At 64.0% G+C, this 25,918-nt stretch overlaps 1 protein-coding gene and 1 long non-coding RNA gene across 5 annotated transcripts in view; both read right to left on the bottom strand.

The window, feature by feature from the left end:
* MTA1 (metastasis associated 1) overlaps window positions 1-20,820 on the bottom strand; it is a 31,809-nt gene extending 10,989 nt beyond the window's left edge. For all 4 annotated transcript variants that reach the window (XM_039223940.1, XM_039223941.1, XM_039223942.1 and 1 more), the window contains exons 1-7: window positions 20,728-20,820; window positions 7,880-7,947; window positions 5,620-5,713; window positions 2,280-2,330; window positions 2,024-2,150; window positions 1,893-1,956; window positions 865-982 (exon numbers count right to left, since the gene is read on the bottom strand). In XM_039223940.1, coding sequence (XP_039079871.1) covers window positions 865-982; window positions 1,893-1,956; window positions 2,024-2,150; window positions 2,280-2,330; window positions 5,620-5,713; window positions 7,880-7,947; window positions 20,728-20,755 — 550 coding nt within the window. In that variant the 5' untranslated portion in view covers window positions 20,756-20,820. The remainder of the gene's footprint in view (window positions 1-864; window positions 983-1,892; window positions 1,957-2,023; window positions 2,151-2,279; window positions 2,331-5,619; window positions 5,714-7,879; window positions 7,948-20,727) is intronic.
* A 3,615-nt stretch (window positions 20,821-24,435) lies between these two features.
* LOC120225782 lies at window positions 24,436-25,061 on the bottom strand. Its single transcript, XR_005526892.1, has 2 exons — window positions 24,916-25,061; window positions 24,436-24,660 (listed from the first exon to the last, which is right to left on the bottom strand). It is a non-coding gene; the product is annotated as an uncharacterized LOC120225782 (long non-coding RNA).
* Window positions 25,062-25,918: the final 857 nt, after the last annotated feature.

Raw genomic sequence — 25,918 nt, 5'->3', positions numbered from 1 at the left:
TCACCCTCAGCCGGGCCAGGAAGGTGGGACCCGGCATCAGCCAGAGACGCTAGCAGAGTGGGGCTGCCGCGGGCACACTGGCATGTGGCTGGCAAGCAGCAGGCCAGTGCGGGAGGGTAGGAGGGGTGCAGGTGGTTCAGGGCAGCCCCCAGAAGCGGCCAAGGGCCAGAGAGCGGATGCAGGGCAGAGGGCACCTGTGTGCTTCCTGGTGTAGGTCCCCACCGCCCACCTCCTCACTCCAACCAGCAGGATTCTCCCCTCCCCCGCCACCGCCCTGACAAACATCAAACAAGGGGATGCCAGTGTGTGTGTGTGCGCGCGTGTGTGTAGGCGCGTGGCACGTGTCTGTGAGCACATACATGCGTGCACGTCAGTGTGAGCATGTATGTGAGCAGGCAAGTGTGAGTGCACATGGACGCGCGCGCGTGTGGTACGTCACACAGGCAGGTAGGTAGGGGGCAGTGTGCGCATGTGCGTAAAAGGAAAAAACGCACGTAGGCCAAGGCCAGGTGTTTTTAAAAACTACACCAGCCTCAGAGAAACGGGCCATCAGGCCCACAGGGAGGGAGCAAAGAAAGGGTCCCGAGGATCCCAGACCCGCTGGCCACACACACGGCTCGCTGCACACACAGGCACTGAGGAGCCCACCGAGGGCCGGGAGACCTGAGGCCGGGTGTCCTCCTGCCGAGGCAAGACGCAGGCCCCTCAGGTCGCCGTGGGCCACACGGGAGTCACGGACGGCACCACCCACAGCAGAAGCCAGCAACGCAGGCAAATTCCATTCAAGCAAGTGTTTAGGGAAAAATCTTCCAGAGCTGCCCAAAGGAAGCGCGCGGCTGCCCCGCTCTCGGCCCAGAGCCCTACCTTCCTTCAGCAGGTCGGTGATGTCCGCCTGGTAGCGGTTCCCCACGCGGATCTCGCCCTTGTCCGCCAGCAGGGTCTTCTGCTGGGGGTCGTAGACCAGAGAATAGAAGAAGAAGTCCTGGAAAACAGCACAGGAGGCCGCGTCAGCAGGGGCCGCTGCGGGGCCGTGAGGGGGCAGGACACGCAAACGCTGGCGCTGGCGGGCCGGCACGCTGTGGCCAGCGCCGCGGTCACCGCGAACACAGGGGAGCGTCCAAGCCACAAAAATGCTACAGCCCAGTTCACGGGTGGCGGTCACTGCAGATGCGCACACAGGCGCTGCCCGGCTGTGTTTCGTAGGAACTGCGTCGAGCTGTTTGGTCATTTCCAGCGAGTTCAGAGGCCTGACTGGCCCACCCTCGGGGCTCACCCTGCCCTGCTCCCACAACCCTCTACTGCCCCAGGCCCCCAACTCGGTGACCCTGCCTGCGCTGCTTCCCCGACGCCCGAGGGGATGTGCAGACACGGCTCAGTGGCCGGTCTTTGCACTTGTGAGGACCATGTGCTCCCTGAGCAGGCAAGTGGACACCAGCAAAGGGCCAGACCCTGCCCCTGGGAGACACGGGCCGCAGGTACACCGTCCATGCCCACAGCGGGCCGTCCTGTGAGGCTCGCCGCCACGGCTGCCTCTCAGCCCCTGCAGACCCCTCCTCCACGTCCCCAGTGTGGGCTCTGCCCAGGCCGTGCAGCACCCCAGGGACAAACCCACTGTCTGGAAACATTTTCAGCTGTCATAACTCGGAGGTGGCATCAGTGGGGACCATCCCACAAGTGCACAAGGTCCCCACGCTTGTCTGTGGGACCAGGAGGCGGCCCCACGGCCCCCACTCCTGGCAACGCCGATGCTGTTGATTTCACAGACTCGGGAAACCTGCCGTGGCCCGGCAGCCGTGGCTCTGGCTCAGCCCCGGGACGGGATGGGCGGGGGGCCCGCAGGGGGACGCGTCCCGGGCTGAGCCCCTGCGGGGCGGGCAGGAGGCCAGCCTCACCTCCCGCTCCAGGTAGGACTTGAGCGACTCCGTCTCGTTGAGCAGGGTGACGCTGCACTTCCCTCTGCAAGAGAAGGGCGCGCGTCAGGGGGGCAGGGCAGACCTTGGGCACCCGCCGGGCTGCTGGGTACCTGATGTGGGTGGCAGGCAGCGACTCCAGCTGCCGAGAGAGGAAGAGCTCGCGGTGCCGCAGCTGGTGCTTCAGCTTCTCGGGCAGGTCCACCATTTCGGGGTTCTCCATCTCCTCCTCTATCTCCCCTGAGGGGTGAGGGTGAGGGGTTCCTGTGAGCCCCCCTGAGCAGCCTGCCCTGCCCGCTGACCCGGGGCCCCCCCGCCTGGCACCCGCCCAGCCCGCTCATGAGGACCCTCCACGTAGGCGGCTCTCACCTTCCTCGCCGTTGTCGGCCCCCGGTCCGGTTTTATAGCAGACTGACAGAGCTACGTGACAGACAGACAGACAGGGCCCGGACCACAGGTTAGCAAGGGAGCACCGCCCGCCCACCGGGCAACCCATGGCCCGGGGCAGCGCCAGATCAGGTCGGCAGTGCACTTGTCATCCCCAGAGTGTGGACCCAGGGGCCCTCGGCCACCCCTCCAGGGCTGGGGCAGCAGTGCCCAGGGGCAACACACGGTACTGGGGGTCGGGTGACCCTGGAGGCACGGCGGAGGTCTGGGGCAGTGAGGGGCGGTGCGGGGGACGTGGGGGCCGGGGCAGGGACACGCAGAAGTGGGCCACCCCACAGGGCTGCTGCACCTGGGCAATAATCTGGGATGCCCTAGTCTCCATCCAAGGCCCTATCCCCACCCCCACCCACAGTCCTCTGCTGCCCCCCGGTGGTGACCAAAGGGAGTCTCCAGGCGCCCCAAGTTCAGAGGGCCAGGCTAGGAACGCCATGGGAGGTGTTTGCTCCACGTGTGTGGGCCACCAGGGTCCAAGTGTCCACTGCTGGCTTCGTCTGCCCCCTGCCCACTCCCGCAGATCCCCAGGCACACCGCACCCCCCAGCCTGGGGTCATCACCACTGTGCAGACGCCTGCCAAACAGCCCACCTTATGCCCACGCCCATCCTGTGAAGGCACCGCGGGCCCAGACAGCATGGCTAGGAATGGGGCCAGAGACCATCATCCGGGGCCCCTCCCCACAGTGGCTGGGAGACCCCCACCCGTCAGAGCCGCCATCAGCAGTGGCGAAGAGGGGCCCCAGGAGTGGCCACAGGCTTGGGCCACATCAGCACCCGAGGAGATGGGGAGAGGGCGAGCCTCCCACAGCCCCTGTGCTCCAAGCCTTCCTTCGTGCCTGGTGGGGGGAGGCAGCCTGGGGCGCAGAAAACGCTGCACTGGGATCCTGGCCCCAGGCGGTATTGGGGGCCCACCCTTCCAGGCACAGGCAGGCTCTGCGCTCCCATCGCACGCCTAGCTCGGCACACACCCCATGAGCCCCGGCAGCTTACTCGGTCACCTGTGTTCCGGACAGCAATGCGAGTGTGTGCGTGCACGTGAGCACGTGTGTGAGCGCACAAATCTCAGGACACAAATCTCCACGCCCGCTATGGCTTGGAGGCTGTTCTGGTTCCCCACGAGGGGCAAGGGCTAAGCAAAGGGTGTCTGGGAGACCTCCGGAAGGGTCTCACTGCTGCAGGGACACCCAGCCCATGCTGGCGGCTGAATGCCCTGGCAGGGGTGGGCACAGGCCTCCAGACCCAGAAGAAACCCTAGCAGCTGACTGGGGTCTCCCTGGATCTCTCCCTCTGGCCAGAAGGGCCCCAAGGAGGCCCCCAGAATGTCCTCACACCTGCCCCTTGACACTGGTGGGCTCAGGCCTGGGCAGAAGGGTGGACCAGCCTCACCCTGGCCACAGCGGGCTCACGGATGGGGACATCAGCAGAGGTGCCCTCAAGCAATGTGGTTCCTGGGAAAACCTCTGTAACACCGGGGGGATGGCACAGAGCACGGAGCTTCCTGCCCTGAGGTGGCCACACTAGTGGTCTCACTGGGCCCCGTCACATATGACGTGCCCTCTGGGACAGCGCTCTGGGCAGCCTTGGGGACCAGTGCCCACCCCATCAGCTCCAGCGTGGCCGTCCCCAACACTGCCCCCCAGCTTCCTCCTGGAGCCCTCCTAGCCACCAGCTGGCCTCTGCGGGCCTGGCAGCAAGACGGCCAGGCCCCGAGGCCACCACGTGCCACCACGTGCTGAGGGGGTGAGGACTGCGGTTGCTCTGGGCCAGGCAGTGGACACGGGTGAAGAGATCCTCAAGCATCCACACTGCAAGTCAACAGGGACCCCTCCCCACCTGGGCCTCGGGGACCGGGCCTGGCCAGCCCACCCCTCAAGGTCCCTTCCACCCTGCCGCATAGGACAGAGGCCAGCCTTGCTGACGCCTGTAGGACCAGCAACCAAACAGACTTGTCCTCCGGACTGTGAGCCTGAGACCCCCTGCCCTTTGCCCTGACACCCAGAGCCAGGACTGCAGGGGTGATGGGCGCAGGCTTTAGAGCTGAAGGTCAAGGTTCCACTGCACCCCATCTTGTATGCTTCCCTGGGGCAGGGTGGGGGGAACCACTTCATCATCCACAACTAGACACAGAGCCCCCTGTGTTACAAGGCCTAGGGTTACAGGACACGCACGGAGGCCTAGACCCACAGCCTCCCCTCAGCGGATGCCCTGTGGGAAGCCGGGCGACGCCAGCACAGAACGGGCTGTCCTGGTCCCGGCGAGGGCACAGCCCTACATGCCAGACCTTGCTGTTCTCTCCTCACCGCTGAGGCCTTGGGAGACCCAGTCCTGGACAACCCTGACCCCTCTGGGACCCACCGAGGAGGCCGATCTGGCCTGGGCGTCCTGCCTCTCACAGCACCGTGCTGCAGCTGCAGGCAGAGGGGGTCCCCTGGCCTGGGTCCCGCCCTGACCTGGAGCCTGACCAGGAGCTCATGACTCCCCCGTGTCTGGACCTCCCACCCAGAGGAACTGGGGCTGGGGAGAGGGAGCAGGGACAGCAGGTGGGGCCTTTGTCTACCCAGGGAGGACACCGATGAATTCCCAGACAGTGCCTGTCCCCGGGCTGGACGGCCCCGTAGGCCAGCACCTGGGGCCAGGATCAGTCACACCGCACAACCACCGGTGCGACCCACCCCAAAAAGGAGAGTCTGGACCCCTCCCCTCGCTGCCCTGCAGGAGGGGCCGTGGGGGACCCGGGGCTGGGGCACACACAGGCAGCCCTGCCTCTGAAGCCGCGCCCCCATGTACGTGGGAGCAGATGCAGGCCAGGCCCCAGCGGACGCCGGCTTCAGACCAGGAGCCCCGGCCGCCGCCGGGCCCCCAGCAGGCTGCTGGGAGCTCCCCCACGCCACTGACCCCGAGACTCAGGCTCGAACTACAGAGAGACCCCGTTTCTAAAAGCACTTTCCAGACGTCAGCGTAAACCTCCTGGTCAGGTGGAAACGAGTGAGGTGCAGCGAGACCAGCAGAGGCCTGGCCCCTGCCCCCCTGCCCCCTCCCAAGGCCTCCCCACCATCCCAGGGGTGCTCTCCAGAGTCAGGCCCAGCAGGAGAGCCACCTGCGGCGAGCACACAGCAGGCCCGGCTTTCAGGGAAGGGGCGACCCCGGGGGCCAAGCCCAGGCTGCAGCTACAGGACAGGCAGCCTCACCAGCCCAGGACCCCAAGAGCCCCCCCGGGGAGGGGGAGGGGAAGGAGGGGGCTCCCCCGCAGGAAAGGCCCAGACTCACTGGCGTGCTTGTCGGCCAGGGCGATGAGGGTGCTGGAGATGTCCCGCCTCCGGTAGAAGCACACCACCTTGGCCTCCACGTTCCCGTTGGCCGTCTGCAACAGCAAGGCGGGGTCTGAGCCCCCCTCACCTGACCGACGGCCCAGCAGGGCTGAGCGTGACCAGGAACTGGCCCATCACGGGGGGGCCGTGCCCAGGGAGATGGGGGCAGTGGGGGGCACCTGCGGCTAGCCAGGGAGGGGCCACACAGAGGCCCCCCGTGCTCCCCCCCACAGGAGGAGGCGTGACTCCTGAGAACAGGCCTCAGAAAGGCAGACCCGGGACCACCATAATCCCACTCTAATCGCTGCCGCAGCTTTTCTGACAGGATTTTTTTAAAGAAAACTCATCTTGTTTTCAATCCGCGGAGAAGAGAGGGAGTGCTGCCCCTGCCCCCACCGACCCCCTGCTGACACACTCACCCCTGTCCAAAGGTGCCAGTCCCGCGGGGCCCACCAGCCACCCGCCGTCCCCGCCCCGGGGCCTGGGGTCACCCTCAAACCGTCACCTGACCCTGGGCTCTGGTTTTGCTGCCACCAGCAGCTCCGGGTTTTACCGTCCACCTCGGAGCGGCCCCTTTCTGCGCACGTGGACGTCACCAGACTCAGATGTTACCAGATGTGGACATTACTGCCTCCCCGTCCTCCCCGCTCCCCGTGCAGACGGGGCTTTGACTAAAAGTCAAGGCCTTCCTTGAACACCTGTCTTCCCCCTGTGCCCACGCCCAAGGGACAGAGGGGAGCCGCCAGGACCCCGCGGGGGACACTGCTCTGGAGTCCGGGGCCCCGGGGGCCAGTGACCGGGGGGGGCCTGCCAGCTGACCCCCTCGCAGACCTCCTGCCTGGCCGCACCGAGTGGGTCTGGAGTCCACTTTCCACCAGGCCTGAGCCCCACGTCCCGCGGGGCAGCAGGGGAGGCTGATGGGGGCCGAGCCCACAGGCCACCCCTCCGCCACTGCGAGGGGTGTCGAGGCCGAGGGAACAGAGCAGACGCTCCACCGGCCGCCTGCCCTCTGGCCTCCAGAGCCCTGGAATTCCTACTGCCCCGTCCTCAGGGCCCCCCGTCCTTTTAGGTGTGAGCCCAGCCGCCCCACCCGACCTGCCCCGCGAGGGGGGCCGCAGGGACACAGACCCAGAGGCCCCGCCAGGCTCAGAGTGGACAAGCACCGGTCGCCGCCACTGCCCTGTCGGTGCCGTGTGGTCACACAGCGGCCTCTCCACGTCACGGCCACGGTGAGGGGCAGGGACAGTGCCGGCCCGGTCAACCAGGCCACCTGCCCCCCGAGCCACACGCTTTCACTCCACTGCCCCTCAAACAATCTCTCTCTGTGCTGCTTCCTTGTGACCCAACACGTGCTCCTGACTGGCCCAGGGCACCCCCCCTGCGGCTCGGGCCAGGGTGAGCAGGTCCCGGCCAACAAGGCGCCCGTGGGCCACACGGTCCAGCAGCACATGGCCTCCCCGTGGCCCTGACACCTGCAGACCCGGCCTCGGGCCACAGGCCCCCAGCTTCCTGCGGGGCCTCTTGCGAGCACGGGCGCCGGGTCAGGACTCGCGCAACTCAGCCCGCCCTTCCCGCCCCCTCCCAAGCGTCCCCGGCCACACTGCCTCACAGCCCGAGGAAAGCAGCCTCGAAGAGCACAGCAAGGTCTTCCGTGGTCGGTCGGCGACCGCCACAGCCCTGCCCCACAGCAACCAGGGCAGGGAAGGACCTACAGGCCAGGGAGCGCGCTGACCCGGCGCCTCTGCGGCCACGGCGGCCGTGCCTGCCTGGCCCCCAGCACCACCCAGGGAGCAGGAGAGGTGGGAAGCGTGGGCCCAGCGCCCGCCCCGGTCACAGCCTCGCCCCACGACCGCCCAGCCCAGGAGGGCCTGCCACAGCTCCACAGACGTGGATGGAGGGACAGCACGCGGGAACGGAAGGAAGCACCGTGCGGGCGGAGACCGCGGCCGGAGGAGCCCACGGCAGGGCCCACAGGGGAACGTGGCTGCCCAGGGAGCTGTCTTCCTTCTTCAGCGGGGCCTCCAGCGCCCGGGACCCTGCTGGGCACACCCGTCATCAGGCCACGGGGGGCCCTGCCGGCTGGGTCTCCAAGGACACGACTCGGTTCCAGGAAAGTGACTCTCGGAACAAAGCCTCCAGAGGGTCTGCGGCCAGCCCTCCCCCCGCCCCGCAGGACCCCCCCCCACACACACGGCGGGACCCACGCACGCACACGCTACCTTGTTGAGCTCCTCGATTCTGCGGATCAGGTACGGGTTGCTGGAAGAGTTCTCGAAATAGACGTAGTCTGCAGATAGGAACAGAGAGTGTCACCCCACAGCACTGAACCCTGGGGAGCAGGGCACCCCAACCCCCCATGCTTGCGGCTACAGTTCTGGGGGACAGGGAACAGGAGGACACAAAGAACATGGGGTCCCCACCATCCCAGTGGGGAGAGGAAGTAACCAGAGACATGCCAGTGGGGGCTGGGCACGGTCCCAAGACAAGGTGGGAGGGGGCCACCCCAGGCAGGAGCCTGCACCCTCTACACCAGCTGCCCCCTGGGAGCTCTGTCCTTCCTGGGTGAGGCTGGGGGTGCCACACTGTAGCTTCGCCTTGGGGACAGTTTCCCAGGGGCCGCTGCCAGCTGAAAGGTGGGCCCCGTGTCATGCAGGCTGGGCAGGCAGGACAGCCCAGCACTGCCACTATGAGCCCCAGAGACCAGCGTGCTGGGCGGGGGGCTGCCGGGCTCCTGCATCTCCGCCCCCTGCCCCCATGCGCCCCTAGCAGCGAGTGGAGCCCAGGGCTCCCTGGGGTGAGGATGGGGTCAAGGGCCAGAGGAACGAGGCCCAGACAAGCCGCCACCACCAGGCAGGCCCCCTGGAACGCCAGGTCAGCATGAGCTTCCCTCTGCCTCTGTCTCAGGGAGACCCACACTGGGAGGCTGGGAGGCTCATGTGGAAAGCCCGGGACGGCCATGAGGCCACTCAGTTGCCAGCGGGGCCACCTAGCTAAGGCCCTGATGCTGGGGAAGGGTCAGCACCAGGGACGCCTCCCCCTGCTCCTGGGTGCCCGCAGGGGACGGCTGGAATCCGGGTAAGGGCTGGATACGGCCAAATGCCCACACTGAGCACAGGTTCGTCTGAAGGACCTGGCCTGGCTCCATCCCCACGAGAGGGCCCCCCTGTGCCGCCTGGGACCCCGTGGAGGGAACCAAACACGCATGCGCTTGCTGTTGGCACACACCCGCAGGCTCCCCGTGCTGCGGGGACACAGCTGCGTCAGACGCGGCCATGCCTTCCCCAGAGTTCCGCGGAACGGAAAAGCAAAGACACCACAACCCAGAGCGGAGGCTCAAGGGCTAGCGGAAAACGGGGGGTGGGGGGCAGGGGGTGCACGTGGACGGGCCTGAGGGAGGTGGAAATGCTCTGAACGTACAGCATGGCGCCGCCGCTCGGCTGGCAGAAGAGGAAGGCTCAGCGGGCTGCGCGCTCGGGACGGGTGGGTTTTCCCTCGTGTAAATCACATCCCAGAAACGCACTGTTCACACCACAGCCTCACACTAAGCTTCAAAGCTTTTGCTCTAAGAAACTAGATTAGGAACAAATTAAACCAAAATGTCATTCACGTGCACTCGGAACCGGAGACAACCCAAATGCTCAGGATCTCAGCGGCCGACCCCTCGAGGGCGCCTCCCCGGGGGGCGGGCGGGGGCCCACGCGCTCCCCAGAGCCGCCCGCTTGAGGAGCGCCTGGGGCCGCACGTAAGCTACACCCCAGACGACGGGAAACCGAGCAACATAAAACCGCGAATAAGGAGCAAAACGCAGTACAAGTGAAACCAAGCACGGGAGAGAACGCGAAGGACCAACGCGGCTCACCCAGGAAGCAGACACACCCCAGGGACGGAGCCGAGCTACAGTCGCCGGGGCGGGACGGGCACCGGGCACAGCTTCGCACCGGGACGGAACCCCGGGAAGACGGAGCAATGGCTTCACAGACCAAACCCACGAGCTCACTCGGAAGCCAGTTCCCTGACGTCTGCTAAGGAAATCGGGCTCATAAGTAAAAAATCTTCCGAAATCAACCAACAAAGTAAAAACAGACAGACAGATGGCCTCCAGGCCCAGGTGGTGTCACCACACCCCGGAGCAGGTTCTGACGCCACCGCCACCAGCCCACCAGTCCACGCAGAGAGCAGACGCGGAGGGAACGGTCCCCACCAGCCCTCGCGGCCACCGGAGCGCGGGAACAACGCAAGGTGGCTGGAGGAAGCGGCAGTCGGCAAGGCCAGCGGTCACGGAGCGGACGACGCATCACAGCCAGCGGGATCCTTCTGAAAACACAGGCTGGTTCAGCGGGAGCCCACCGCGCGGCTGCCTCGGCGGGTATGGGACAGACACGTGCTCCCAAAAGAAACTTTTAGAAAACTGGAAATTAGAGGAAGCATCGTCAACCCGATAAAAGGCACACATGGAAAACCTAGAGCTGACATCACACCCAGTGATGAAAACCACACGCTTTCCCCCTAAAATCAGGAATGACGTGAGCACATCGGCTCTCCTGCCACACTTCACAGCCAAGGACTGCGAAGAAGATGCAGATGCTGGGAAGGACGCTCCGCACGCAGAGGACATGTCTGTGCGCACGGAAATCCTGAGTCCACACAAAAGCCATGAAAATGAATGAGAGTTTAGCAAACTCCTGGAACACAAGACCGCATATGGACAATACCATTTATAACAGGTCCGAAAAGCAGTAAATACTTAAGTATCCATTAAATGTAAGACCCATAGATCTTAAAACATCAAAAGCCCTGTGCAAAGAGCTGGAAACTATGAAACACTGGTGAGGAAAATGAACTAAGAGGTCGCAGGTTAGGACGCAGGCGCAGTAAAGGGCCCGGTAGCAAAGGCCTGTGGCCTGCAGGGCAGGATGCTACACCAAGAACATCATGGAGGCATTAACGCAACACTTCCACACATCTTTTATCGATGAAATTAAAATAAAACAATAAAAATGGACACAATCTTTTATGATGTTTTTAGTAATTTTTTAACGTTTATTAATTTTTGAGAAAGAGCGAGCAAGCAAGCACAAGAGTGCAGGGGAGGGGCAGAGAGAGAGGGAGAGCAGAATCCGAAGCAGGCTCCGGGCTCCAAGCTGTCAGTGCAGAGCCTCACGCAGGGCTTGAACCCACGAACCGTGAGATCATGCCCTGAGCCGCCCAGATGATCCTCGAACACAAGCTTTCAGAACAACACGAGCCCTGCTGAGGAGAAGAGCCGAACTGTTTGCAGGAGGACCCTTCGCTTCACCACGGTCGAGTCCGGGCCGAGCACCGTCCAGACCCACAGCGATGCCCCGTCGGCGCTGACTGCTGGCGTGCGGTGTCTACGGGCAAGCACACACGTTCCTGAGCACACACACCGCCTGGAAGGCGTACACTGAGCTCCACCAGTTCTTCTCCTTGACCGTCTCCTTTCAGCAGATGGGAAGGCCTAGACTGTCCACACCCTGCATGTCTGCATGTCCCAAAGGAGAGCGTGGCCCCTAAACTGATCCTGGGGGATAACCCCAAGCCCTTGGGAGTCCCATGCCTGGTGAGCCACGGCTCACTGGGTGATGCTGGCCACACAGAGTGCTAACGTGACCTGTGGTGGGGCCAGACACACACAAGGTTGGACATGACCGCTCAGCTGCCGTGGCAAGCACGCTTCGGGCACACGGTCACAGGTGGTGCCCGGAGAGCCAAGCACTGTCCGCCGATCCCTGGGAGAGGCCGGCTGGAAGCCTGGGTCCTGACTGGTGTGCTCTTTACTTCTGCTGACATTGGTGTGAATGCTTCTGTTGTAACCAACTGTAAGGAGGGGCATGAAGTCTTCAAGGAGCCCTTGGGCCCACAGTGGCGCAGCAGGGGACCCTCCACAGAAGGGGACGTGGGAGCTGCCGACAGTCAGGCAGACTTGGGAACACAGGAAGTCCCTCCATGCAGAATGGAGCCCGGAAGCACTGCTGGAGTCGGAGATGAGCTTCCTGGAAGAGTGGACTAGGGTGGGGGCACCTTGGGGGCTCAGTCGGTTAAGCGTCCGACTTTGGCTCAGGTCATGATCTCACAGTTTGTGAGTTCAAGCCCCACGTCAGGCTCTGTGCTGACAGCTCAGAGCCTGGAGCCTGCTTCGGATTCTGTGTCTCCCTCTCTCACCGCCCCTTCCCTGCTCATTCTGTCTCAAAAATAAACATTAAAAAAAAAGAGAGTGGATTGGGGTGTAGCTCCACCTCTCGTTGTAACCGGGACACTGAGGGAATTATCCAGAGAGGCTGGAGCTTCAGACACGAGTCGTCACCAAAATGGCTTTACCAGCAGAAGTTTGCAAAGGTGCAATTTTGCATCATTTTCAGATGATCTCACCAAAGACCATAACCAAGTACGCGGGAAAAACCAGTTTCCAAAGACGCAGTGAAAACCGTGGCTCCCAGTGGTCCTTCTCCTTCCACAAACTTCAATTTTCTGCCCTGAATTTAACAAATCACAATAAGGGGCACCTGGGTGGCTGTCAGTTAAGCGTCTGACTTTGGCTCAGGTTGCGATCTCACGGTTTGTGAGTTTGAGCTCCGTGTCCAGCTCGGTGCTGACAGCTCAGAACCTGGAGCCTGCAGCTTGCTTCAGAGTCTGTGTCTCCCTCTCTCTCTGCCCCTCCCCTGCGCGTGCTGTCCCTCTCAAAAATAAACATTAAAAAAAATTTTTTTTAAAGAAATCACAATAAAATCTAACTCCACGGGGCACCTGGGTGGCTCAGTTGGTTAAGCATCTGATTCTTGGTTTCCGCTCAGGTCATGATCTTCCGGTTCATGGGTTCAAGTCCCTCATCAGGCTCTGCTGACACCGCAAGGCCTGCCTGGGATTCTCTGTCTTCCTCTCCGTCCGCAAAATAAATGAATAAACATTAAAAAAAAAAAAATTAACCCCGGTTGTGTCACGGAGCTGCTGCATGGCAGGGCAAGGGAAGACACTTCCACTTCGGAGAAGAATTCAGAGCTGGGGTGCCGGGGCTCCGTGGGTGGAGCGACCGGCCCGACGTCGGCTCCGGTGAGGAGCTCCGGGTCCGGGCACGGGCCCCGCGTGTCGCGTCGGGCTCACAGCGAGGAGCCTCTGCCGCCGGCCCCGCCCTCTCTCAAAATGAATCCAATCTTTAAATACAAAGAATTCACAGAAGCGACGGTGGTTAAGTCGCGCTGATGCCCGGGCTCGACGAGGCAGCAACGCCGCACACTTGCCACCGGGTCGGGAGCGTCGCCACTTTCCGCTGCATCCGCGGCGCCGCGTCACGTGACGCGCGCCACGCGGGTGCCTCCCGGGGGTGGGAAGGGTCGTGCGCAAACCAGGTGGGCGGAGGTGCCGGGGTCCCGCGGCCCCCCTGCCGGCGGCCGCCCCCCCCCCGCCCCCCCTGCCCAGGAGGCGCGGCCGGCAGCAGCGCAGTTCCGGGGGCGGTGGGGGGCTCGGCTGCGAGGACACGCGCCCTCGGAGACCCGCCCCGCGTCTGTCCCCCGGCTGCCGGGACGCGCTGCGCATGCGCGCCGCGCCGGGTTCCCGTGAGGAGACGGCGCGTGAGTCGGAGGGACCCCCGGCGCCCCCGCCAGCGTGGCTACTGGGAAGCACGCGGCAGCCGTCACCGCGGGCACCGGGTGTGACGCTGCACCGTCCCCGACAACTCGCGCCCTCCGCCCCGCGCCCCGCTGCTGCGTGTCTGTGGGGAAAACCTCCCGCGGGGGGGGGGGGGGGCCTGGGGGCTCAGCCGGTTAAGCTCTGACTCTGGGTTTCAGCTCAGGGCACGATCCCAGCGTCGAGGGATCGAGCCCCGCGTTGGGCTCCGCATGGAGTGTGGAGCCGGCTTAAGATTCTCTCTAAAAACAAAGGAAATTAAAAAAAAAAAACCTATGGGAGAGCCAGGGTACCACAGCAGGCGGGGCCACCGAGGAGAAGGATGACCCCGAATCTGCAGTCCTGGCCCCGGGGCTGCCTGCACCCGCCTGAAAACGATGTGACCACGGAGCCAGCGTGGCCGGGGAGACCACAGTCAAAAAACATTCGCGGGAATGAGTGGGGGAGGGGCAGAGAGACTCCCACGGCACGGAGGCCGACAGCTGGCTCGAACCCACGAACTGTGAGATCGTGACCTGGGCCCAAGTTGGACTCCCAGACACTCATGAATGTGCCAGGAAAAAAAAAAAAGTGTGAGCCTCAACCTTTACTTCACAAAAATTAACCTAGAATGGATCACAAACTCAAAAGAAAAACCCAAAACTATAAAACTTCTAAGAAAACGGTAAAAATATTCGTGAGCTGGGGCCAGGCAGATTCTGTGGATGCACAAAATGCACAAAGTATAAAGGAGGAAAACCTGTAAAACACGCTCCTGAAACCAAGTGTGAAACTAGCTCCTACAATTCAACAGTAAGAAGACAAGCACCCGATTTTTAAGCCAGGCCGAGGCCCACGCAGACACTCGCCCGGCGAGCACAGGTGAGGAGCACAGCCGCGGGAGGATGCTCAGGGCCGCTCGGCACCAGGCAGCCGCCAGCACCCTGGGGCAGCCGCGGCGCAGAGGTGCCGGCGGAAGGCGACATGGCACTGTTGTCGCGCTGCGTAGCCTGCCAGCGTCCCACCAGTGAGATCCACGCTCCCAGTCCAACGGAGCAGCCCCCCTCCTGGGCGCCTCCATCCTCGAGAGGCAAGCACACCTCCGGAACCTGGCACAGGCGTCCACGCTGGCTTCCCTCATCACCGCCCAAAGCCGACGATGGCCCTGCCAGGCTCTGCATGCCTCCAAAATTCATGCTGAAACCCTCACTCCCCGGCTAATGGCATCGAGAGGTGGGCCTTTGGGGGTGCCCAGGTCACAAAAGCCCCCACCAGTGGGTCCCCCTCATCCAGAAAAGCAGCCTCACCAGACACCAGACCTGCTGGAGCCCTGCCCTCGGACGCCCAGCCTCTGGACCCTGAAAAATAAATGTGTCCTTTACAAGCCGCCCCCGGCCCCGCCCCCACGTCACAGCAGCCGGAGTGGACGAAGACAGGCCCAAGTGTCCACCCGCTGCTGACACTTGCAGGAACGCTGGACACGTCACAGGAAGTGAGTGCAGCCAGGCTCAAAACGCTGCAGACGGTGTGACTCCACTTCCGGGACATTCCGCACAACAGAGACCGGCAGGAATGGACACGGGTCCGTGTCTGTCAGGAGCTGAGGTGAGCAAGGGTTCAGAACATGGACAGGGAGGAAGTTCGTGGGGCCGTGGAAATGCTCTCCAGGGTGCACACCTGACATCTGTCAGAGTCAGGACTATGCCTGAGAAAGCCCTAACTGTACAAGCCCGACTACAACAAACCGGACTTCATATATATATATATATATATATATATATATATATATTTTTTTTTTTTTTTTTTTTTTTTTTCAGAGAAACAGAGGAGGAGCACAAAGAGAGAATTTCAAGCAGGCTCCGCACTGTCAGCACAGAGCCTGACGCAGAGCTCAGTCTCACAAACCGTGAGATCATGACCTGAGCTGAAATCAAGAATCAGATGTTCAGGGCGCCTGGGTGGCTCAGTCAGCTGAGCGTTCGACTTCGGCTCGGGTCACGATCTTGCTGTTTGTGAGTTCGAGCCCCACGTCAGGCTCTGCTGACAGCCTAGGGCCTCCTTCCGATCTGTGCCTTCTCCTCTCTCTGCCCCTCCCACGCTCATGCTCTGTCTCTCAATAAATAAAATGTTAAAAAAAAAAAAAACCCTACTGCACCCCCCAGGCGCCCCTACAAACCTGACTTTAAACGTTACGATCACCCACACAGGGCGCGCTCAGCAGTGACTGTGGTCTTTGGGCCCGCTAACACCCGGCCGGCACAGGGCTGGGGGCCATGGGCAGCTGGGGGGGGGGGGCGTCCCACGAGGACACGGACGGCCCAGCACATCGCAGGAAGGCCCCACCACCACCTGCCCTCCATGCCCTGATTGTCAGAATCCCTCCAGAAGCGGCTCCCACCAGGTCTGCGGGGGCCGGGGACCCCCCAGCCCTGGGCTCCCCCTTTGCCCCTCCACACCAGGGACACCCGTAAGCCCAGCATGTTACTTCTTCCAAACGTGGGGATGGCATCAGGAGACACAGCAGTAGCCGGCTGGGCACACAGCCCTCGAGCCCAGGACACCGTGTGGAACCTGACTCGAGTCTCTGCATGACGCTCTCCCAGACCGCGCACAGGGGTCCCGGGACTTCCACCTTCTAACCCTACGACCCCTGCGGGCTGAGAGCCTGGCCACCCTCACGCAGGCATCCTTTCCCGTCCTCGCTCACCAGCCGGGCCTCCCCTGGAAGGACAGCCAGCAGCCTGGGGCCATGTCACCATCCCCATGGCAGTCTGGGGACCAGATCCTGCCTGGAGGGGGAGGTACCGATGACAGGGGCAGCGGTTGATGCCCACTGCGTGCAGGTGGCCAGATGGCGGAGGGCTCCCAGGCACCGGGGCCTGAGTGGGCAGGGCCCCCTGTGCTCCTTTGGACACGTCACCCTCCAGACCCCCTCCCTCTTCCTTGAGGACTCTGCTGGTTCTGCTGCTTCAAATGAAGGGTGAGTGGGTGCTGGGCACGGGGCAGCCCACCCTGGCTGGCCACATGGCACACGGCCTCCTGGGAGCCCAGCCCTGAAGAGGGTGGGGGTCCCCTGCCAGGAGGTGCTGCTGTCTGCACCTGACCTGAGGGTCCAGGTAGGTGGCCCCTGTGGCTGGGGACTGCGACAGGGCCAGGCGGGGCGGGGTACAAGCTCTCTAAGGCTTTGGACTGGACCCTCCGCTCCTCGGAAGCCGTTAAGCAGTTTTAAGCAGTGAGACAGCTTAGAAGGATCATCTCCTAAGGCAGGTCACAGACCACAGAGCTGGGGGCCAGCCTGGGGGCCCCAGTGCGAGAGGGACAGGCAGGCAGGGTCCATGGGTGCCTGAATTGGCAGCTGGGACTGGAGGGACCCTGGATGTGTCCCTAACCCTAACCCTAACCCATGTCCCCTTGAAGACAGCACCCCTGGTCCACCCGTCCACAGAGCCCTCGGGAGCCCTGAGAAAGCTGCATTCTGAGTCTGATTCGGGCCCACTTGCCCCCGAATGGGAGGTGGGGGGACAGAGAGGGACACAAGGGTCCCAGGGAAGTCAGGGCTCCAGGCAGCAGACCCCAGCGGGACCCGGCCCTCCCCGCAGACCCCAGGGCTCCCACTGTGCCCAGCGTGGCCAGCCCCACGCCCACACCCCCAGATGCCCACAGCTCCTGCTTGGAGCTGGCGGCTCGTCCCCTGGGCTCCAGGCATGACGGATTCCATCCTGTGGCCCATTTACTCCAACATCCTTCATCAACAGCTTCTTTTTTATTAATCCAAAGTTTCATGGCCAAATTCTTCTCTCAAAAGAGACCCGGAAGGCCCGCCCGAGGGACGAGACCGAGGGCAGCAGAGGCAGCAGAGAGCTTCCCACTGGCCCCTACAGTTCTCGCCTGGTCAGAACTTTAAAGTACAGAGAAAACGACAGATGCGTCTGGCTGACGGTAAGACGGGGCTCTGGGGGGCACAGAGCCCCGAGCGCGGCCCCAACGGAACACTGCCAAGTGGCCAGGAGTGACAGGGCACTCCCGTCACCTTTTTAAAGTACATTTTTAAAAGGCCAATTACTATCCAAAAGAATGGGTGTTAACTTCTTGCAATGAAAGAAAAAACGGGGGGGGGGGGGGGGNAGGAGTGACAGGGCACTCCCGTCACCTTTTTAAAGTACATTTTTAAAAGGCCAATTACTATCCAAAAGAATGGGTGTTAACTTCTTGCAATGAAAGGGGGGGGGGGGGGGGGGGGGGGAGAAACTCCACGGAAAAGGTTGTATTTTGTCAATCAGAAAGAAACGTCCCAAACGGTGGCTGTGCTGTCAGGTGGCTCACGGGCGCCGGCTTAGGCTCTGCAGGCCTGAAGCCTCACTCAACACCTTTGAATGAAATGTGCAGAGAGAACAGCCGAGGTGCCCTCAGCACACAGTCTGTTTCAGAAGCCTGCCGAGGCCTCAGAAGACAGACCCGGGAGGGGCAGAGGTCATGGACCCTGACCCTGCCACCCACGGCCAGGCCCCGCCTTGCCACACTTGCAGCAGCCAACAGAAGGCCTCTGTCGGCAGCCAGGTCACTTCCCTGGGAAGAGCCAGGCCCTGTCCCCTCCCCGGCTGACCCACTCCACCCAGCTGGTCAGCTGGCACAGAGCCGCCACCCAGCGTTCGCCCCGCCCAGACACCCCGGCAGGGCCTGGGAGCAGCCTGCCAGGTGAAATGCAGGACACCCAGATAACTGCATTTCTGCCGAGGATCTGCCAGCATCAGTGTGTCCTCCCCGATATTTGGGACATGGTTCTAGTCAGGAACTGCTTATGTGACATTCACATCTAGCTGGTGTCCTATACCGTCCTCGCTGGGTCCGGCATCTTGGGAAAAGGCTCTGTTCCTAGGGCCTGAGTGGAGATAGCAAGGGGCGGGGGCGTCCCCTTCTCAGACTGTCCCTGCGGCACCCGCACCACATCAGGGCTGCCATCAGCTCTGAACCAGAGGGCCAGTCTTCCAGATGCCCCCTCCCTAAGCAAGCGGTGCTGAGGGACACGACGCCAACCTGCCAACAACCCCCTCCGACTCTGCCAGGACCCAGGGGGCGGCCCCTAGACTCCATCCACAGACCAGCAGTAAATGCTGGCTCTTCTGCAGGGACCCACAGGGAGTTCAGGTGGGAGCGCCTGGTCACACCTGCGGAGCTCAAGAGATCCTTGTCCACTGGGGGAAACTGAGGCAGAGGAGCGTCTGAGCAGCGGCCAGGCCCCCACCAAGTTCAGAGCCAATAGGCCTAAAAGCCGAGCAGCCCCACCCACACACCAAGGGTCCCGGGGGGGCTCTGCTAAGGCGCCGTGCCCCAGAAGGCCCAGGCCGAAGGCACAGCAGCTGCCAGCTGAGGGCCTCCGGCCCCGCGGAAGGTATATGATGCCCAGGGGCCCGCATCCCGCCATCCCGCCCTGCCCCTCTCTCATCTGCATCCGGGAGCTGGCGCCTCTGCTCCCGGGATCGTTTTCTTCATTTATTCACAACGAACGGCCCTTGCGGCCCAGGCAGCACGTGGGAAGCAGGTGGAGGCTGGGGGCCTACGGGGCCTCGTCACTAGTCAGTTGGAGCCTGGAGGCCTCGCACCAGGAAGGGGGGGTTCTGCATGGGCAGGAAGGTGGTGCGGGGCGGGGGGGCACGTACTGGGGGAGCAGGATGGAGAGACTTCACTACTACACAGGGAGGAGCCCCAAGCCACAGCAGTGGGGGTGAAGGGGGGCAGCTGAGGGAGGAGCAGGGGGCTCCTGGGATGGAGGAGGGCGAGTCAGCCCTCCTGGGTCCAGGCACCTGTCAAGGCGCCTTGCTGGCAGTGTGACGAGGAAGGACCCTCGGGGTGACACTCTGGCCTCGCCCTCAAGGTGGGAGACGAACAGCTCCCGTTTCGGGCCCCTGCATCCCTGCCTGCTGTCCACACACGTCTACCAGGGGCCTGCTCCTAATGGGGTGTAGGCCCCATTCCCAGGACTGCCTTTGAGCAGGAGGGGGGTGCTGATGGCCAGGCAGGTGCCGTGCTGACCCACTGCACAGATGAGGGCAAGCCCAAGGTCACAAGGCCAGCCTGGCTGGAGGAGACAGGAGTCCCAAGCTGGGGGGTGCGGGGGGGGGGGCCGGTGAGGAGGGGAGACTGGTCCAGAGTCCACCTAGAGAGTTCTCAGCCCTGACATACTCCGCCAAAAGAGGGCAACCAAGCATCTGGAGGTCTTGGGGGAGGGTGGGCAACCAAAGAAATGCAGGGACAGCAAGGGCACCCTGCCCCCCTGTGGAGGGGCCAGCCAAGGACAGGCCCAGGACCCCAAGGAACAAAGTGGGGCCCAACACTGGGGGCTTCCTAGGACCCAAACCAAGGGAGGAAGTGGGGGAAGCTGGCCCCAGCCAACTCAGCACCACCCCCATCCCCCCAAGGGCTCCTTGCCTGGCCCCGGTTGCTTGCTTTGCTGGGCTGGGGCAACAGGAGGCAGTGAAAAGTTTTGGGGTGCATCAGAAGTGCGCCAGGGCGAGCGCGGGCTGCTGAGGGCCCCACAGAGGCAATCCTGCGCGGGGAGCCCCCAAGCACACAGGAGGCGCTCCTGGGCTCCCAGGAAGGAATGTGGCCCCGGCATGGGGCTCCCCACCCCTGCACTGGAGCCAACCAACCCCCAAGGCCCTCCACACCACAAAGGCCCGGAAACTTGGTCCCAGGGGGGCAGCCAGCACCTCCCAAGACCATGTGCTCCAGCTCAGGGGGAGCGGGGCTCAAGCCGGCCCCAGCCGCGGGGCCCTCAGACCCACCAGGCCCAAAGGATGCTCGGTGCTGCCCCGCGTCTCCCACAGCTCCGGTGCCCAGGGCTCCCAACAGGTGGGCAGAGCCCCCGCCTCCCTGCAGCCCGCTTGGCCACCACCACCCACTGGTCCCCGCTGGGGCCGGGCCCAGGGGCCATTTCGGGTTGCGGACTGGGGCGAGCGAGGCCAGGGCAGAGGTGGCGGAGGAGGCGCAGGCCGCTGAAAAAAGATGGAGTGGGAAGGGGAAGGCGGCGAGGGCGGGGGTGCCGCGGGGAGGGGGGGCCCGCCGCGGTGGGAGGAAGGATGGTCGGCGCTGGGGCGGGCCTGTGGTGGGGGAGGGGTGCAGGGGTGGAGGGAGGGGACCAGAAGTGGGCCGCGGGGGGGCCGTGCGGACGGCGCGGCGGGCGGAGCGGGTGGGGGAGGGGATGGAGGAAAATGGGGGAGGGGAGGGCCGAGACGGGGGCCCGGGCAGGGGTGACGGGTGCCCGGGGTGGGGGCGGGGGGGGGAGGGGGGGCTGGCGCGGGCCCGGGGCGGCGGTGTGGGGCGGGAGGCCCGGCGGGGCCTGGGGCCCGGGGCGCCAGGGGGCCGGGGGCGGCCGGCGGGGGCCGGGGGCCGGGGCCCGGCCCGAAGCGCATAAAGGCGGGCGGCGGGCGGGCGGCGGCGGCGGCCTTACCTCCGACCCTGTACATGTTGGCGGCCATGTCCGGGCCGGCGGCGGCGGAGGGCCGGGCGCGCGGGGGCGCGGGGCGCGGGGCCTGGAGGCGGAGGCGCGGGGCGCGGGGCGCGGGCGCGGGCGGGGGGCGGGCGGTTTAAAGGGGCCGCCGCCGCCGCCGCCGCCGAGGCCGCCGAGGCCGCGCAGGGACCGAGGGCCGCGGCGCGGGCGGGAGAGGAAGAGGAGGAGCGGCCGCGGGCAGGGGAGGGGCCTCGGGCGCCGCCGCCCACCGCGCGGCCGTTACCCGGCCGGCCCTCCCCGCGCCGCCGCGCGCCCCCCGCCCCGGGCGCGTCCTTCCGGGAGCCCCCCGCGCGCTGGCCAGGGTGAGCCCTCCCCGCGCGTCCCCTGCTCGGTGGGTCCTCCCACAACACGCCCCCCACACACACCCGGGTCTTCCCTGTGCCCGGGTCTTCCTGGCATCCCCATCGCCCGTTCCCCGGAGGGTCCTGTCCCTGCACCCAAGCTGCCCCCCTCGCCCCAGGTGAGCCCTCCCCGTGCCTCTGCACCCGGGCCCTGCCAGCATCGCTGCTGCCCCTCCTGCAGTGGTCATCACAGCCTCCACGCTGGTCCAGAGCCCCTCCCAGGACCTCCAGCCCCCTCTCTCCCACTCTCCCCTCCCTGGGGACGGTGGCTCTCCAAGTCCCCCCCACCCCCGAATCTCAGCTGCCCAGCTGCCCAGCCTCGGACATGGGACATGGCCCCGCTGCACACCTCCCTTCCAGGCCTGGCTCTCTCCACCCACCCCGGGGGGGGGGGGGTCTTTGTCTCTGCCCTCACTGCCCAGCCCCCATGGCCATGTTTGGACGCTGATGGCGCCCCCGTCCACCTGGGCAAGTTCCCTAGCCTGGTCCGGCCTCCCTGAACTGTGGCCTCATGAAAAAGCCAAGCCCATTCTGAGACCCCCGAGGCTGGGGAGGTGGGCCGGGAGGCTGGAATGAATTGGACACCTGCTTGTCTTTCCCAACCCCCATCAGGATCCGTAACCGTGCACATGTGCGCCTGGTGCTTAAGGTGCAAGGATTATGGAGAATGCAAGGCGGTGGCCCCTGAGCATGAGGGGGAGGGGTGGCATCCCGGGGGGAGAGAAGCAGGTGTCCCAGCCGAAGTTTGGAGCCAGGAGTGATATCACTTCTGAGGGGGCGAAGAAGAGGAAGTGTCTGCGCTCCAGGTTGGTGGTCTGAACAGCACTGTGTGTTCCTGCCCTTTACGGAGAGGCGGCAGGTCTGTGGCTGGAGGGGGTGCAGTCTGGTTGAGGGACGTTCCTCCCCCCGCCCCCCCGGCCGGCCCAGGCTGAACACAGGTCTCCACAGTGGGGGGCGGGGCAGGGACAGCCATATACGACCCCCAGCCCATAGGGTCCCTGCGGGGATGAGGAAGTGGACCGGAGCCGAGAGCCAGGAGGGGTTCCCAGGAGGGTAGTGCAGCTCAGGCTCCAGAAAAGGAGATGCCCACCCTCTCTCTGAGGAAGTTAACTAGAAGGGCAGCCGAGGGGCAGGGGTTGATGGTAGCTGGAGGAGGGGGGAGGAGGAGTTCAGGTACAGGACTCGGGGTGAACCTGGTGCGGTGATTTCCCCAAACGGGAACGTGGACGTGGTGGTAGAGTGGCGTCCCTCCCCCCCCCCCCCCCCATAGGCCCCTTTCCTGATGCCCTGGGCCTGACAGTGAGGCTGTGTCATAAAGTATTCCAATACTGAACAAATTGACCAAAAAGTCTCAACTACCAAAAAATGCCCAGGTGGCTGTTAACGGTGGAGAGAGCCCAAAACGTCCATCGGGTCTTGTAAAGTGCCTGCCTCTGCCTCTGCAGGAAGGGCTTCATCCGGAGCACCCGGCCCTGCGCCAGCGGGGGAGACGGGATGCAGACCTCCCTGCAAGGGGACGGACGGGAGGGAGGCGCTGCTGGGGAGGGGTGGGCCGGGCACTCGCGTGGGAAGGGCGCCACTGGGGGCCAGCGTGTCAGGAAAGCCGTCCGGATCCCGAGCTTCCCCATGCAAGGGAAGGATACGCCCCTCACTGAGCACAGTGACATTTAAGAAGACCCCAGGAGACGCCACCGAGCCCCGGCTGCCTCGCACGCTGCGTCCTCCCCTTTCCAGACTGACACAGAGGGGGCTGCATACGGCGCCCTGCCCTCCGCCAACTCGGAGGAGGTCGACAGATCTCAGGGAAATTGCGGGAAAGACCTGTGAATTCATCCATTAGTTAGCAGCGCAAATAGACGTTCACAGGGATGTTGTGTGAATCCGTCCACACAACCGACAACAGAGAAACTGGAAGAGGGAGGGAGGGAGGGGGGAGGGGCTGGTGCAAACCCTGTAGAAAACCCTTCCGAAGCAGCAGAAGACGCCTCCCCAGGACTGCCACCCGTCACGCGACGTGAGAGGAACGTGCGCTCAGTCGTCAGAAGCCCAAATGCCGGATGACAGAACAGCAGAACGGGAGCTCCAGTTAACAACTGAGGAAACCCATTCCCTCCTACAGCCCCACCGTTGCTGGAGTCAGTCGGAGATGACAGTCGGGGGCGGAACGTCTGACGGGGCAAGACAAAGCAACGGGAGCGATTTGCTCGTCAGACTGACTTGGGGAGCAGCTACCTGGGGCCGCAGTTGAGGTGGGCAGGCGGTCGGGGGTAGGTCGGTCTCGTGGGGACGAGGGCGGGGATAATACTCCATGAGGGCACGTGCTCTGAAGACAAAATGACGAGGGTGGGGGAAGTTGTTGAGAGAGGTCAGGACACTGGCGAGGGAGGGACCCTCGGTCCTGCGCAGGTGCGGCGCCCGCAGGCCACAGGACGCGGGCCTCGCCTCTCGAGGGCTCGGGGGACCTGGCTGCGGCACAGCGAGGGCGAGAAGTCGCGGGCAAGGGCTCCGGCGGCTAGAAGGCGGGTGCGGAGATCTGTGTCCGCGGGTGACAAGGGCCTGCAGGCTGCACGCCGGAAGTACTGACCGAGGGATCCCCACCGAGGCCTATGGCGCCTGACCCCGGGCCGTCAGCGGTCACAGGACTGTTTATCGGAAAGCGCAGATCACAGACCCAGCAGGCACGGACGGAAGACCAGGTTGACCCTCACTTCTGCGCGACGCTCAGCACGTGAAGACCCAGTCCTGACGGACAGTGTCACCGAAGACTGGAAGGGTCCACGGCCAGTTCTGGTGTGAGTCTAAGACCCTCAGAAAAACCTCCATAAATCCGAAAGAATCCAAGAAATAAAGTTCTTCAAACACGTAAACCTGGACTTTAAGTGCAGCCAGTGAGGACAGAAGCAAAACAAAGCCTGAGTGGCCACATGGAGATGGTGGGAGCACAGGCTGGTGGGGGACCAGCAAGTGTAGACCTGAGGCCCCTGCCAGCCACCGGTGGGTATAGACCTGGCCACGTGGGGGGGGGGTTCGCTGAGCCTGGGCGTGTGTAGACCTGAGGCCCCTGCCCGCCCCTAGCTGGTATGGACCTGGCCACATGGGGGTGGTGAGCTCTGGCGGGCGGTGTAGACCTGAGGCTGTCGGGCAGGACTCAGCGCTTGAAGCCGGACGTCACCCAGCGCTGACTGAGGGGAGCGCGCTGCCAAAGCCACGTGACACTATCTCTTGATTTTTGCAATTTCTAAAAATAACCTTAGGAGAAGCTTTTAGATTTGGGGTGAAGACGCATTCATCTAATTCAGCAATCATGTTTTCCCTTTAAATTAAAAAATTTTAATTTGCAAGGGGGAGCTCTGTACTTTATCTCCACGTGCCCTCCCTGCCCGGGCCTCTAGAAACACCTGGGTGACCTTCACCTAACATCCACAGCCTCATCTGGATGAAGTTGTGGGCGAGATCTGGGTTGTTGGACGGTGAGCCATGTGCTCTTGCAAAGCCAACGACGTCCTTTTCTGCAGCAGGGGCAGTGCTGGCCCTGGGGAGGAGGACAGAAACGACACGTCCCAGGCACACAGCAGTCCTGGGGTGCTGCAAGGTCCCCCCTTTCCACCTGGGGTGTCCACAGCAGCCTCTGCTCCCTGTCCCAAGCTGGCCTGCCTCGTGAGCACAGACAGGTGCTAGGACACCACGTGGCCAGCACAGGCAAGCCTGCGTGTGGGACGCTGTCACCCCTGCCACCAGAGCACCCCAGTGCCCCCCGCCCAGGGATGTCTTCAAAGGTCTTCCGTACTCAGAAGTGTCCCCAGATGGCCAACCAGCTGGGGGTTCACCATGAGCCGTGGGGGGGTGCGCTGTTGCTCCTGGAGCTGGAAGAGAAACCCACCTGGCTGAAAGGAAGGGGAGGAGCAGTTAAGAGTGGACGTACAGCGGGGAGCGCTACAGTGTGCATCGGGGGGGCCTGGGGGGGCCCTCACCAGACGGATGCCGCCCCGACTCCCCCTCCCTGCTGCTGTCCACTGTCTGCTGGGTGGGCCCTCCTCCCTCGCAGGGACGCTCAGCGGGGGCACTGGACATCTGGGCCTGACCATTCTTGGTTGCAGGGGGGAGTCCTGTGCTTTACGCGACTGAAGCAGCACCCCCAGTTCTGCCCACTCAATGCCAGGAGACCCTGCGGAAGGCAGAGCGCCCCATAACGATGTCCACGTCTTCACCCCGAACCTGCACGCGTGCTTGTCCGTGCCTCACCCGGAACACGCGTGTGCCAGGTTCCACGGCGGGGGGTGGGGTGGGCTGGACTGCCCAGCCAGGACTTGAGAGTAGCCGCAGGGCCTGGAGCCGTGAAGCTGGAAGACGGAGCCCAGAGAAGACGTGCAGCAGGGACAAAGGGACACTACGCTGCTGGCTTTGAAGGCAGAGGAAGGGGCCATGGGCCAAGGGTTGCAGGCAGCTTCTAGAAGCTACGGAAAGCCAGGGCAGATTCTCTCTGAGGGCCTCTGGAAGGGAAAGCAGCCCTGCCCGCGCCCTGGTCTTAGCCTGCTGAGACCTGCTGTGGCCTCTGCAGAGCCTCAGTCCCGCGTCTGCCTGAGGGCGTGGCCGGTGGCCCTCTGTCAGGGCAGCCGCAGGAAGCAACTCTCCCAGTGACAGCAAAACGGTCTGCGGGTGGTGAGTGACCCCGTCCCGGGCCCCGCTCGCCTGGGGAGGGACCCCAGCTGCCCCACCCCCAGGCCCCTCTGCGCCCCCGCCGCCGCCGCCGCGGTGGGTGCCGGGCTCCCAGCAGGGGAGAGGCCCTGACA

The sequence above is a fragment of the Hyaena hyaena genome, unplaced genomic scaffold (assembly GCF_003009895.1).
Source record: "Hyaena hyaena isolate Hyena2069 unplaced genomic scaffold, ASM300989v1 scaffold_1514, whole genome shotgun sequence".
Lineage (NCBI taxonomy): Eukaryota > Metazoa > Chordata > Mammalia > Carnivora > Hyaenidae > Hyaena > Hyaena hyaena.
This window is presented reverse-complemented; position numbering and strand designations above follow the sequence as displayed.